Raw genomic sequence first — 13,405 nt, 5'->3', positions numbered from 1 at the left:
CATAATTGGCGTGCCCAAATTTGCACCCTTGCACACCTCCACTTTTGACAGCTCTAGCTAAACTGGTCTATCTCGTTAGCCAAGATTGGGTGTAAGACAAGAGACACAGTATAAGATTTTCCCAAGGAACATCAAAATCATTAGGAAATATAGATGAAACTGCTGTGCAATAAATATTTGGGTGGGGGGGGTGTGAGAGCTGAATGCCATTGAACTGAACAGGGCTTGAAGATGTGGATCAATGAAGAGAATTTGATTGTTCATCACAATTTAATTATTTCAAATGATGCTGGATTTTATCCTCTGTTTAGCAGATAAGCCTTGTTCAGTGTACATCTAATAAAATATTCTATAATGGAAACCGTTTAAAAATGCTATTGGTGTTTGGCAAAATGTTAGCTCACTGCTTCACTGCCTCCCTTTGTTTGAAGGTTTTGTTTAACAGGATTATATATGATCCCTGACTATATTTATATATTTTCAGGCATTGCTCAAAACAGCCTATTTAAGAATTGCCATAAAAAGAGAATATTCTATTAATGTTGCTTTCCCCCCACCCCCAAATCAGTTCAAAAACACATAGATATTTTTTAAAAAATAATGCTAATTTTAATTAAAGTTAGTTTTATTTTTTTCATTTTCCAATTTTATTTTTCACATTTCTATCCCACTGCAATCAAATGATTCTTGTCAGCTTATGTAGAATATAAAACAGGTTAAACATCCATGGTTTTGGAAGAATCATTCTTCCTTGAAAAAAAAGTGCTGTAGTACTTAGCATAAAGCATTGCTAGCAAAAGTCTCTGTTGCTTTTATAAAAGGAGAAGATTTCTATAAGTCCATCCTGTAAATTTCTTCTTTGAAATAGACCTTTCTGCATTCAAATAGGATTGATTCCCAAATGGATGTAGGATTACAGCCTCAGCATTCTTTGCATGAATCTACAAAATTAGGGTATTTTCACCCAGGAGGCTTCTGATTATTGGAACTGGATCATCAGAATTAATCTTCCAGGAAATGGATGCTTCCTGCTCCATTTCCCGCTTGAGCTGTACAGATAAAATACAAGGGAAATACTTTAGCATGATGTTTGAAAACAGCCAAGTTAAGGTTGGTTTAAGGTCTTGCTACTGATAAAACCTAGCAGTTCGAAAGCATGTAAAAATGCAAGTAGAAAAATAGGGACCACTACGGTGGGAAGGTAACAGCGTTCCATGCGCCTTTGGCGTCTCATCATGCCGGCCACATGACCACGGAGACGTCCTCGGACAAGCGCTGGCTCTTCGGCTTTGAGACGGAGATGAGCACCGGCCCCTAGAGTTGGAAACGACTAGCACGCATGTGTCGGGGAACCTTTACCTTTACCTTTACTGATAAAAGGCTTTTGGAGGAGTTGGTGATGGTGGCAGCAGCGTGCTCCAGGGGAGAAAAGAAGCAAGGCCTCTTTAAGGAAAGGGTGGAAGAGTCAGGATCAGAAAAAGGAAAGAAGGCGAGGTTGTCAGAATACAAGCGAATTTGAGGGCTAATCCACATGGAGCCCCATTTCCATCTGTCCTGTTTGCCATCGTTCACTCCCTAGAGACTAAAATGGAAAATGTGAAATTTGAGCGGGCCCCGAACAAGGAGCATATATCGGAGGTGGTGACCCTTTGAGAGCTGTATGCAACGAAATTTCATTTTGATGTATGCCGATTGGTGTACATTCAAAGTGACAATAAAGTTATCATCATTTGCCATTCCCTAAACACCATTTTCTTCCTTCACAGTGGCTGGCCTGGAGGAACAAAAATCTTCACTACTCAAGGAGATTTCGATTCTCAATCAGAGTCACTCAAAGGTACTTTTGAATGGTGGAAGTCTTTCAGTGGCCCTTCCCACATGCCTTCTTTGTCTTTCCAAGTCACGGTTGCACTTTCTCTTCTGTTTCTTTCAGATGGTACAAAACTACAAGGAACTCAGATCACAAAAAGTGGCATCAGCTGGTCCAGGACAAACTAGCTCTTCATCCACAGAAGAGAAAAGGTTTGAAAGGAGGGAGGAAGTGTGTGTGTGTGTGTGTGTGTGTGTGCGTGTGTGGGGGGGGGTTTCAGGACCAAAGCGGAAAAGGAACTTGGAGGACCAGTGGGTTAAGGTGAGTGCCCCTTAAAGAGCTGTGGCATCTTTTCCCAAGCTGTGGGCTGAACATCCCCAGGAAAATATTTGTTTGAAGTCTGAAAGCACTAATAGTACCTCTGGTCTTATTTCAAAACAGCTTTTTGGACTTAATTCAAATATGTGTTTTCCTGAGATATGTCCAGCTCAGGAAAAGATACCACTTCCTTAAAAAGGTAACAACAAGGACAGTGTCTGTGCCCAGCTACCTCCTCTTTGTTTACTTTAGATTTCCTCCCCCCTTTGCTGAATGGAAAATTTGGGATCCTCTAGAGCAGGGCTTTTCAACCAGTGGTAGGGGTACCACCTGTGGTACATTGGCACCTGGCAGGTGGTACGCGACCATCCTAGAAAAGTGGTAGCGGGGGAGGGGAATGAGCTGAATCGGTGGCAGCACCGCAAAAGCCTGAGCGAGAGACGGTTGGAGTTGCATGGCTGTCAGGGCTCGGCAGAAGCGCCAGGATCAGTGCCAGGGTCCATCTGGAGCTGGGCGCTTATCCTGGCACTTCTGAGCCCAGAAGAAGCGCCGATCAGCTGGAATGTTGCAGCATCTCCAGGGTCTTGTGATTTACATTCAGATGCTTGGCAACTGATTCATATTTATGACGGTCACAGTGTCCCAGGGTCATGTGAAGTGACCAAAACCTGCTGCAACCACCCAGCAGACGGGGGGAATAAAACCAAACATCCCCCACCCCCCGCTGCCAATCCTCAATAGAAATGCTCACAACAATGAAAACCTCAGACAGGAGGAAGAGCTTGGGGGGGGCACTTTTTCAGTGCCATTGTAACTTCGAACAGTCACTAAGCCAACTGTTGTAAGTTGAGGACTACCTGTACTTCATCACTTTTTTCCTTTTTTTCTTTTTGGTCATCAAGTTTTTGACACCTTGCTAGGTGACTGGTGGTACTCGGATGTTGCCGTATCCTAAAAGTGGTACAAAGTTCATTTGCCTTTTGACCTGGATGCTTGAAAATCTCCTTAGACATATATCTATTAGTAAGATAAAGGTAAAGGTAAAGGTTCCCCCGCACATGCGTGCTAGTCGTTTCCAACTCTAGGGGGCGGTGCTCATCTCCGTTTCAAAGCCAAAGAGCCAGCGTTTGTCTCAGGACGTCTCCGTGGTCATGTGGCTGGCATGACTAGACGCCAAAGGCGCACGGAACGCTGTTACCTTCCCACAGTAGTGGTCCCTATTTTTCTACTTGCATTTTTACGTGCTTTCGAACTGCTAGGTTGGCAGAAGCTGGGACGAGTAACAGGCGCTCACTCTGTTGCGTGGCACTCGGGATTCGACCCGCCAAACTGCCGACCTTCTGATCGACAAGCTCAGCGTCCTAACCCACTGAGCCACCGCGTCCCTCTATATATATTAGTGCCCCTTTAAAAAAAAATTGGGGGTGGGTGGGTGGGAGCAGAGCATAATGTGTGCCTATTTTAATTACACTGGTAATTAGACTAGTTTAACTAGCTGCTTTCCGGGGCTCAAAAGAGAAAATACCTGCTTCAAACTCTGCATAGGCATCAGGAAGGGCATCCGGCCAGTAAACACTCAACTCTACTCAGTGCACCCTTAATAAAGGGATTAAAGGGTCATAAAAAAAGGGGGGGGGGAAACCTGCTTTAATGTAGGGTAGAAGGTGTAAGAAATGGCACTGACTGATCTAGACTTTCCAAGACATTTGAACAGACCAAGGCAGACGTGAGAAAATCAAGATCCTTTTCTTTTTTTCTCCCTCAATGAACAGGCCGAAGCCCTCACCCGTTCGTGTGCCTCTCCAGTTTCTGTCAAGCCCCTCAAACGTGAAGCCTCCCAAGTCCTCAGTGGTAAGTGGTTTCCAGTGAGGAGTTAAGCTCTGATGGCCAGAGTGATGGCTGAGAAGAGCAGTGAGAAACAGGGTTGTTGAGGAAAACCATAAAACAAACTCTGTTTTTCTCTCAAATCTGTTGGATCTTTTTAGGAACGTGGAGAAATGAATGAACTCTCTCATCCAGAGAAAATGCCCCAGAAAGTTGCAGAAAGAAATGCGTTTCCCTTGGCACAGGAAATGGATGTTCAGCCAGAAAAGGAGGGTATGGAAGAGATTGTTTTTCTCTCTCTTTGGTTGGATCAGTTTTAATCCCAAATTGGAATCTTATTGCAAGTAGATTAAGACAAATCCCCGTTATTTTCTCGGCAGTGTTTTTCATGAGTGTTTGGCCACTGCCTTCTTCCTAAGGTTGACAGAAAGTAACTAGCCCAAAGTCACTCAACAGCTTTTTGTGCCTAAGGCATTACTATAATAAAATCAAAAAAATAACAAAGAGTTGGAAGGGACCCTGGAGGTGTCCTAGTCCAACGGTTGCTGGAATTGGGTATGTGTAGTTTAACGAAGAGAAGGACTTAGGGGGGACATGATAGCAGTGTTCCAATATCTCAGAGGCTGCCACAAAGAAGAGGGAGTCAAGCTATTCTCCAAAGCGCCCGAAGGCAGGACAAGAAGCAACGGATGGAAACTAGTCAAGGAGAGAAGCAACCTAGAACTAAGGAGAAACTTCCTGACAGTTAGAACAATTAACCAGTGGAACAACCTGCCTCCAGAAGCTGTGAATGCTCCAACACTGGAAGTTTTTAAGAAGAGACTGGACAGCCATTTGCCTGAAATGGTATAGGGTTTCCTGCCTTAGCAGGGGGTTGGACTAGATGACCTCCAAGGTCCCTTCCAACTTCTTCTTCTTCTTCTTCTTCTTCTTCTTCTTCTTCTTCTTCTTCTTCTTATTATTATTATTATTATTATTATTATTATTATTATTATTATTATTATTATTATCATTATCATTATCATTATCATTATCATTATCATTTACAACCCCCTGCTCAGCAGAGAACCCAATACCATTTCATACAAATGGTGTCCAATGTCTTCTTAAATACCTCCAGTGTTGGGGCACACATAATGTCTAGAGCAGGGATGTCAAACTGCCAGCCCGTGGGCTGGACATGTCATCCAGAAGCCACGCCCACCCCATTGCCGGCAATGGCAAAACCATCCCTATACATTGTGCGACGTCACGTGACGTCGCGAGTTTGACATGTCTGGTCTAGAGGCAAGTCATTCCACCATTAATAGTTCCAACTGTAAGGAAATTTCTCCTTAGTTCTAGCTTGGTTCTCTGGTTGATTAGTTTCTTGTCCTGCCTTCAGGTGCTTTGGAGAATAGCTTGACTCCCTCTTCTTTGGGGCAGCCCCTGAGATATTGGAACACTACTGTCATGTCACCCCTAAGTCCTTCTCTTCGTTAAACTACACATACCCAATTCCAGCAACGGTTCTTTATATATTTTAGCCTCCAGTCCCCTAATCATCTTTGTTGCTCTTCTCTTCAATCTTTCTAGGTCTCAATTTCTAAAATTCATGGTCTTCCAGTTACTTGTCTGGTGCCTTTAACTCCTACACCAATCTGGATTTGGGGATACTTGGGCCAATTTTTTTTTCCTGTTGGTGATTACTTTTGCTCAGGAATCATCTGCTGGAGTTTCAGATGTCAGCAGGGTCTGAAACAAGCAGAGCTCTGGGTCTGCCTTAACACCGAGAGCCAGTTTGTTCTAGTGGTTAAGGCACCAGGCTGGGAACCAGGAGACGGTGAGTTCTAGTCCTGATTTAGGCATGAAAGCCTGCTGGATAACTTTGAGCCAGTCACTCTCTCTCAGTCCAATTCATCTGGTAGTTGTTGCGGGGAAAAATAGGGGGAGGAAGGAAAATGTTCACCGCCTTGAATTATTTATAAAAAAATAAAGGCAGAATAATGAATACATACAAACATCACTTTTTTTCTCTTTCTGACACTCTTCTTCCTCGCTCCCTTCTCCCACTTCTTTCTCTTTCTTTTTTTTTATTAAAGAGTTTTACAAAAAAAGATTTTACAATAAGGTAAAGGTAAAGGTTCCCCCGCACACGCGTGCTAGTTGTTTCCGACTCTAGGGGCCGGTGCTCATCTCCGTTTCAAAGCCGAAGAGCCAGCGCTTGTCCGAGGACGTCTCCGTGGTCATGTGGCCGGCATGACTGGATGCCAAAGGCGCACGGAACGCTGTTACCTTCCCACCATAGTGGTCCCTATTTTTCTACTTGCATTTTTTACGTGATTTCGAACTGCTAGGTTGGCAGAAGCTGGGACGAGTAACAGGCGCTCACTCTGTTACGCGGCACTCAGGATTCGACCCACCAAACTGCTGACCTTCTGATCGACAAGCTCAGCGTCCCAACCCACTGAGCCACCGCGTCCCTTGATTTTACAATACATATCCCCAAAACCCACCCACCCCAAACCACCCCCCTTCCCCCCCACTTCCCAGAGCTAAATACAGGGTTATAAACAGTGCTTTTTTGTTAAAGAAAAAGGTGCCGGAACTCACACATGTCATACAACCCGCCTTGCCTATCCTACAAGGTTCCATCCAAAAAAGGTGCCGGAACTCTGTTCTGAGCGTTCTATGAGAAAAAAAGCCCTGGTTATAAATATAATAATCATATTCTAACTAAAGATTATCCATAATATAAAATTAACCAAATTCATAATGTGCTTTAACTCCCCTTTAACATAGATACATACAAAGTACTAACACTAAAATTAATAACAATTTCCCTCTAAAATCTACTCATAAGCTAGATGGAACTTTTTAGTCCCATATTTGTTCTGAATATAATCTACCCATCTCCTCCAAACTGAAATATATCTTTCTTGCGAATGATCCTTCAAATAAGCAGAAATCTTAGACATTTCTGCCAAGATTCGAAACTTTAAACACCCATTCTTCTATAGTAGGCAAACTATCCTTCTTCCAGTATTGTCCCACCAATAACCGTGCTGCTGTTATCAAATTCAACATCAAATTGGTTTCTTTAACATCACAATCTACAACAATGCCCAATAAAAACAATTGCGGAGAGAACTTTATCTACTTCTTTCTCTTTCTTGTACTCTTTTTTTTCTCCTTCTCTCAAATAGCAAACTGCAAGGAAAGGGCAGGTAAATTTTCTGAACTAATTGATTGCCAAAGGCTGCAGATAATTGTCACCAGCTAGATGTGCCTCTTTGAATTTAAGTTGCTGATCCCCGGCCTGCAACACTGTGCTCTTCTGCTTGACTGTATCTCTCAACAATCTCTGGGAGAGGTCCTTCTCCACCTGTGCTCCCACAACAGCCAAAAACTGTAGTTAGGGCCAGTGGTGGGATTCAAATATGTGAACAACCGGATCTCTGTGTGGATGTCGCTTCTGCAAGTCCATTCTGGGCCTGGGCAACAAAAAATTAGCTACTGGTTCTGCCGAACTGGTGTGAACTGGCTGAATCCCACCACTGGTTAGGGCCTTCTTTATGCCTAAACTATGCTCCTCTGACTTTAACAAAGTGGTTGGAAGTCACACATGCCATCTTTGAATTAATTTCAGGAGGCGTGTATGGATGATAGAGTTCTAAAGGGATAGAGTGGTCTGTGTACGTTTAGGTTAGGAACCATGGTGGGACCCCCGTGAAATCTCTCTCTGTGGGTAAAGGCTCAAACAAATGAAAGTAAGAGGGTTGGGATGAATGCAGGGCTTTTTTTCTCATTGAACGCTCAGAACGGAGTTCCGGCACCTTTTTTGGATGGAATCTTGTAGGGTAGGCAAGGTGGATTGTATAACGTGTGAGTTCCGGCACCTTTTTCTTTTACAAAAAAAGCACTGGATGAATGCCTTTTCTATTGTATTTTACAGGTAGTCTTCAACTTAAACCACAATTGAGCCAAAATATCTGTTGTTAAGCAAGACAATTGTTAAGTGAGTTTTGCCCCTTTCTTGCCACAGTTGTTAAGTGAATCACTGCAGTTGTTAAGTGAGTAATACGATTGTAAAGTGAATCAGGCTTTCCCATTGATTTTGTTGGTCAGATGGTCACAGACGGTGATCATGTGACCCCAAGACATTGCAACCATCATAAATGTGCAGCAGTTGCCAAGCATCTGAATTTTGATCATGTGACTGTGGGGATGTGGCAATGGTCGTAAGTGTGAAAAACGATCCTAAGTCACTTTTTCCAGTGCCATTATAATTTCGAGCAGTCACTAAACGAAAGATTGTAAGTTGAGGACTACCTGTATACATCCTTACTTAAAAGTAAATCTAGGGAATTCATGCTGGCTGGAGAATTCTGGGAGTTGAAGTCCACACATCTTAAAGTTGTCAAAGTTGGGAACCCTGTCCTAAAAATAAGGGATAATAATCAATAAGAATAATAACATTTTTGTGATTTTCCCTTTCTTTTCTCGTTAGCTTCTCCTAGTCAGCATGGCTTTGATTTGGACGAACTTTTAAGCTCTACTCCAGAACTCAAATCTGACCCCCAAACGCAAAACAGGTACAGAAAATGTATTCATTAGTTATACTTCTAAGCAGAAAGTACAGGTTGGACAACTATAATTAGTATACACCTGACTAGGAATACTTCTCCAATGGAATAAAAAAACACCTAGGTCTTTCTATCCTGCCATCTTAATCTCAACATGATCTTAATCTCATCCTCATCTCAATCTCAATTTATCTGCCCTTTCCAGTCTCTTCGCCCTTCTGAAGCTATCATTTGATGGACAGTTAGCTCTTCTAGGCATCCCAATTTCTGCTTTGGAGGATCATGTACCATTGAGTTTGATGGCCAGAGAGTAAGCTTTTTCACACATCTCTTCTGCAGCTGCTGTTTTGAAACCATTGCAGGCTTCAGATCAAATGGGGAAAAGGTGTAGTAACCTTGAGGAACAGAAGGAAATCAGATAAAAGAAATTTGACTCTGTGACAGAAATGTAATTTGAGAAAGTGTCTCAGACGTGACCCTCCCTAGTTCTCATGAAGATAAGGGGGTGGGGGGTGGAGGCTCATTGAGACTTGCAAGGCTTCCTTTCTATAACCTTATACCAGACATGTCAAACACAAGGCCCGGGGGCCGAATGCGGCCCGCAAAGTGGTTTCATGTGGCCCGCGAAGCCATCCTGGAAACAGTGAGGGAACGGCCCCCACTGCCTTGGCCCTGGCCCAGAGACCCTCCTTCTGCCAGAGACCCTCAGATCTGTCCCACTCCTGCCCAGGCCCCCATAGGCACCCTTGATGTGAATGATGTAGAGCTGGCCATGCCCACCCAGTAGGCCATATGCACTCTAGCCACGCCCGCCCAGTAGGCCACGCCCACCCTGGCCACACCCACCCGGCCCCCTGAGGGCAACTGCAATGTTGATGCGGCCCTCAATGAAATTGAGTTTGACACCCCTGCCTTATACTAAAAGTGGTATTTATTTATTTATTTATTTATTTATTTATTTTATTACATTTATATACCGCCCTTTCCCGAAGGACTCAGGGCGGTTTACAGGGTAATTAAAAACCAAGATACAAAAGTTAAAAACAAGTTTAAAAAAAAATTACATTTGTCCCTGTATAAATAAAACCCCAGTTAAAATAAGATTAATCCTCAGCCTGGGCCAGAGAGCTCGAAGAGCCAGGTCTTCAGGTCCCGGCGGAATGAACGGAGGTCGGGGGCAGTCCTCAGCTCCACTGGCAGCTGCTTCCAGAGGGCAGGCGCCCCCACTGAGAAGGCCCTATCCCTGGGTGTCGTCCGCCGGCAATCTCTTACCGGTGGCACCCTGAGAAGACCCTCCCTGTGGGAGGGCACTGGACGAAGAGAACTTGATGCCGGCAGCAGGTGTTCCCTCAGATATCCCGGACCCAAGCCATTTAGGGCTTTATAGGTCATCACCAGCACCTTGAATCTCACCCGGAGGGCAACCGGAAGCCAATGCAGCTCGCGGAGTAGAGGTGTTACATGGGAGTATCGGGAAACCCCCATCACAACTCGCGCGGCCGCATTCTGCACCAGCTGAAGCCTCCGAGTGGTCCTCAAGGGCAGCCCCATGTAGAGAGCGTTGCAGTAGTAGTAGTATTAGCTTGTGTGTCTTCGGTTTCCAACTTTGATCGTCTTCGGAGGACTGACAACACCCTTGCAAGTCTCAGTGTGCTTCCACCCACCACCTCCTTTTATTTTTGTAGAAAACTAAGGAGGGTCTTGTCTGAGATGGTTTCTCGGGTTACAGTTTTGGTCCCAGATTCCTTTTTGTCTGACCTTTGTCTTGATTGTGGCTCTTCCTTCTGTTTCTCAAACGTTATCCCTTCCGCCTAATGCATGGGATAGTCAAAAGAGTTGACATACTGATGGCAACTGGGTCCAAATTCTTCTCCAGCGACTTTCCCTCAGCACAGATGTCCTCCCTCACCCCTTCACGGATTTCTGTTGAGTGTAATGTCAGAGATGGATGTGTCTTATTGGCAGGATGGAGGAGGGCGGGGACTCTTGTCTGTCTATTTGTTTGTGTGTCTGTCTCTCAGCCCTTTGAATACCACCCTCGAGCGCAACACGGTCTCCCTTTTCGCTGAAGTTTCAGGCCTCAGCCCAGACCTCCTCACTGACATGGATGATGGTGCTGATTTGCAGGGTAAATATTAAAGTTTCTTTCTGCATTTTTCCCTGATTTAGAGTTCAGGAATCCTAGCTTGACTGTTACGTCCAACCCCCCCCCCCCCCCCCCGTAACTTCTGTCAATGGGACATTCTGATTTGGATGCATAAAGGGCAGGTGTCAACTGATGTCCATGTCTACTGTCTTTGTAGGAGATGCCTTAGAAACTTTGCTAGCAGAAAACACTCAGCTTCAAGAAGCACGGTAAGACCAGCAGAAAGTTATGGAACCTCCAAAGCGTACCTATAGCGAAGCTGTGGGAGGAGCGCGGCCTAAGGAAGTTAAGGGACTCCTGGCAGACGTGTTCCAGAAGCTTCGGGACGCCAAGGATGGCGACTAAGTTCCTAACTTGGAATGTCAATGGTTTAAATTCACCACAGAAGAGAAAGAAAGTTTTTCAATACTTAAAACAATTTAAGACTGATGTTATTTGCTTTTATGTGATATTAGTATTGCTTGTAGTCATTTCATATGAGCTAGACTGCGTTAGACTTAATAGTTTATTGTTGTTAACATATGGTTGTTTATGATTGTTTTTACTTTTATACCTTGTATTTAGCTCTGGGAAGTCGGGGAGGGGGGAGGGGGGAAGGGGGGGAGGGTTAGGGAGGGTTAGGAAGGGTTGGGTGGAGGGAGGGGGGGAGGGATTGTTAAAGATAAAATGTATTGTAAAACTTTTCAATAAAAAAAAAGAAGCACGGTAAGATCAAGCACCTAGTTTGCCATCTCAAATTAATGAGAGCCAAAAACCTTGTTAAACGTAGATTCAAAACAGCTGTCCATAAAACTGCTCATGTTTTAGTTGGCTTTAGACTTAGCATGCCCTTCTGGATTTTGAAGCTGGCTTTAAAATCTTCATTCCATGGCCATCCCATCTCCAGAATTGCTCTGGATACAGCCCGCCGCCATCTTATTAACCGTGTGGAGGAGCTCAGCGAAGAGCGTGAATCTTTACGGATGGAGAATGAGAGATCATTGACTGACCTGCGTAGTTGCCAAATGCAGCTGAAAGAAGCTGAGTTGGGACTTCTTCGGTAAATTTTGGGCGCTCTCCTATATTTATTCCACCTCTTTGTCTACCAGGCAACACTGGATTTGATAAAACGAAGCATAGTTAGACCTCCCATGCTGATTGCCTCATGCAGCAACTATTCAAACTTACGATGGTGCTGAAAAAATAACTTTACAACCAAGGCACACATTTATGACCCTCACAGCGTTGCTCAGTTATTTGATCACTATTACACTCATTGCTTGTTATTCTGTATGTCTGATCAATTCTGTTCTTCCCCATCCCCAATTGCAGACCAGAGAGATTGGAGAGGAAAGGATTATAAGAGAGTAAGCAGGCACACCTTACATACCAAAGGAATACAGTAGTACCAGCTGTTTGCCTAGTACCCTTGGGGCTTAGAGCTACATGAGCAATAGGATCAGCATATTCTTTTACCACTGTTTAAATGGTGCATCAATTGTCAAAACAGATATTTTCTACAATTTCACTCTAGGCAAGACATTCATTTTTATCTTAGTATTGATGACTAAAACAGGTTTTAAGATTGAGAAGAAAGTAAAATATCTGGCTATTGTATGTTATTTCAAAATAATTGCACTAAGATATGCAATTAAGAATGATATGTTGAGATGGGAGAAAGTGTAATTCTCATTGTTGGGGAGAATTTCTGTGGTAAAAAGTGGTTTTTATTAGTTTGTTTCAAACTTTTCATACTTGATGCCTTTAAGATGTGTGGATTTCAACTCCCAGAATTCTGGAAGTTAAAAGTCCATGTATTTTAACTTTGTCAGGTTTGAAAAACAATTGAATAGACTATTGTGTGTCTTTCAAATGTTAGTTGGCTTTTATTTATTTATTTTTAACCCTGGGGTGTTTCTTAATTAATGTCTTAATTAAAAATTAAGGCATGTATATCAGAGCACCGAATTGGTTATGTGATTTCTGATCCCGTTCTAGTATACTGAACATTTATGTATTTAAAAACAAAACAAAACAAATATGTGGTCATATTCCTTTTTCAAACTTTGAATTTTAGGATCCGGCAGGAATTTAAGGAATCAAGGCGTTCCAGTGAGGAGGGAGAGGTAACCTTCAAGGACCCTCATCCATACTTGGCAAAGGTGCCGAGGTCTCTGGGATGCAAACGGGAGAGGCAAGAGTGTAGACTAGCCTGATGCCCTCCAGCTGTGTTGTGTGTTTCTGTCCAAATGCATCTGGATGGTAAGGTCTGGGTACCCCTACCTCAATACATCTGGAGGATACTAAGCTGGGAAGACTGGGCTTCTGGCAAAAGAGGATTCAGAACTTTGAATGGAGAGGAATAGATCTGAGCTATTGAGGCAAGGTTGCCCATTTCCTCCACAGGCTGAAGGGGGGCTGTCCCGGACTCAGAGGTTCACCCGTGCGGAGATGGCACGTGTCGTGATGGAGCGTAATTTGTATAAAGAGAGGCTGATGGAACTACAGGAAGCGGTTCGACGTGCTGAGCTTCTGAGGTAAGCCTTATTTGGGATTTCTGAGAGAGCGAGAAGAATCTGTATCTACAGATAGTCCTTGACATAAAACCACAATTGAGCCTGAAGTTTCCATTGCTAAGCAAGACAGTTGTTAAGCGAGTTTCACTCTTATTTTACAGCCTTTCTTGCCACCGAGTTGTGGTTAAGTGAATCACAGGAGTTATTAAGTTAGTAACACAATTGTTAAGTGAATCTGGCTTCCCCA

General features: G+C 43.7%; 1 protein-coding gene across 1 annotated transcript in view; it reads left to right on the top strand.

The window, feature by feature from the left end:
• The window catches only part of LOC308677345 (C-Jun-amino-terminal kinase-interacting protein 4-like), a 50,172-nt gene that overhangs the window by 6,782 nt on the left and 29,985 nt on the right, over window positions 1-13,405 (top strand). The window contains exons 3-12 of the mRNA XM_081343615.1: window positions 1,767-1,837; window positions 1,934-2,022; window positions 3,901-3,979; window positions 4,114-4,225; window positions 8,442-8,526; window positions 10,539-10,645; window positions 10,821-10,872; window positions 11,550-11,702; window positions 12,720-12,768; window positions 13,049-13,179. Of these exons, the coding sequence (XP_081199741.1) occupies window positions 1,767-1,837; window positions 1,934-2,022; window positions 3,901-3,979; window positions 4,114-4,225; window positions 8,442-8,526; window positions 10,539-10,645; window positions 10,821-10,872; window positions 11,550-11,702; window positions 12,720-12,768; window positions 13,049-13,179 (928 nt within the window). The remainder of the gene's footprint in view (window positions 1-1,766; window positions 1,838-1,933; window positions 2,023-3,900; window positions 3,980-4,113; window positions 4,226-8,441; window positions 8,527-10,538; window positions 10,646-10,820; window positions 10,873-11,549; window positions 11,703-12,719; window positions 12,769-13,048; window positions 13,180-13,405) is intronic.

Source organism: Vipera berus (assembly GCF_964194415.1).
Source record: "Vipera berus genome assembly, chromosome: Z".
In the NCBI taxonomy this organism is placed as follows: domain Eukaryota; kingdom Metazoa; phylum Chordata; class Lepidosauria; order Squamata; family Viperidae; genus Vipera; species Vipera berus.
Note: the sequence above shows the minus strand (reverse complement) of the source record. Positions and strands in the feature narration are given on the sequence as shown.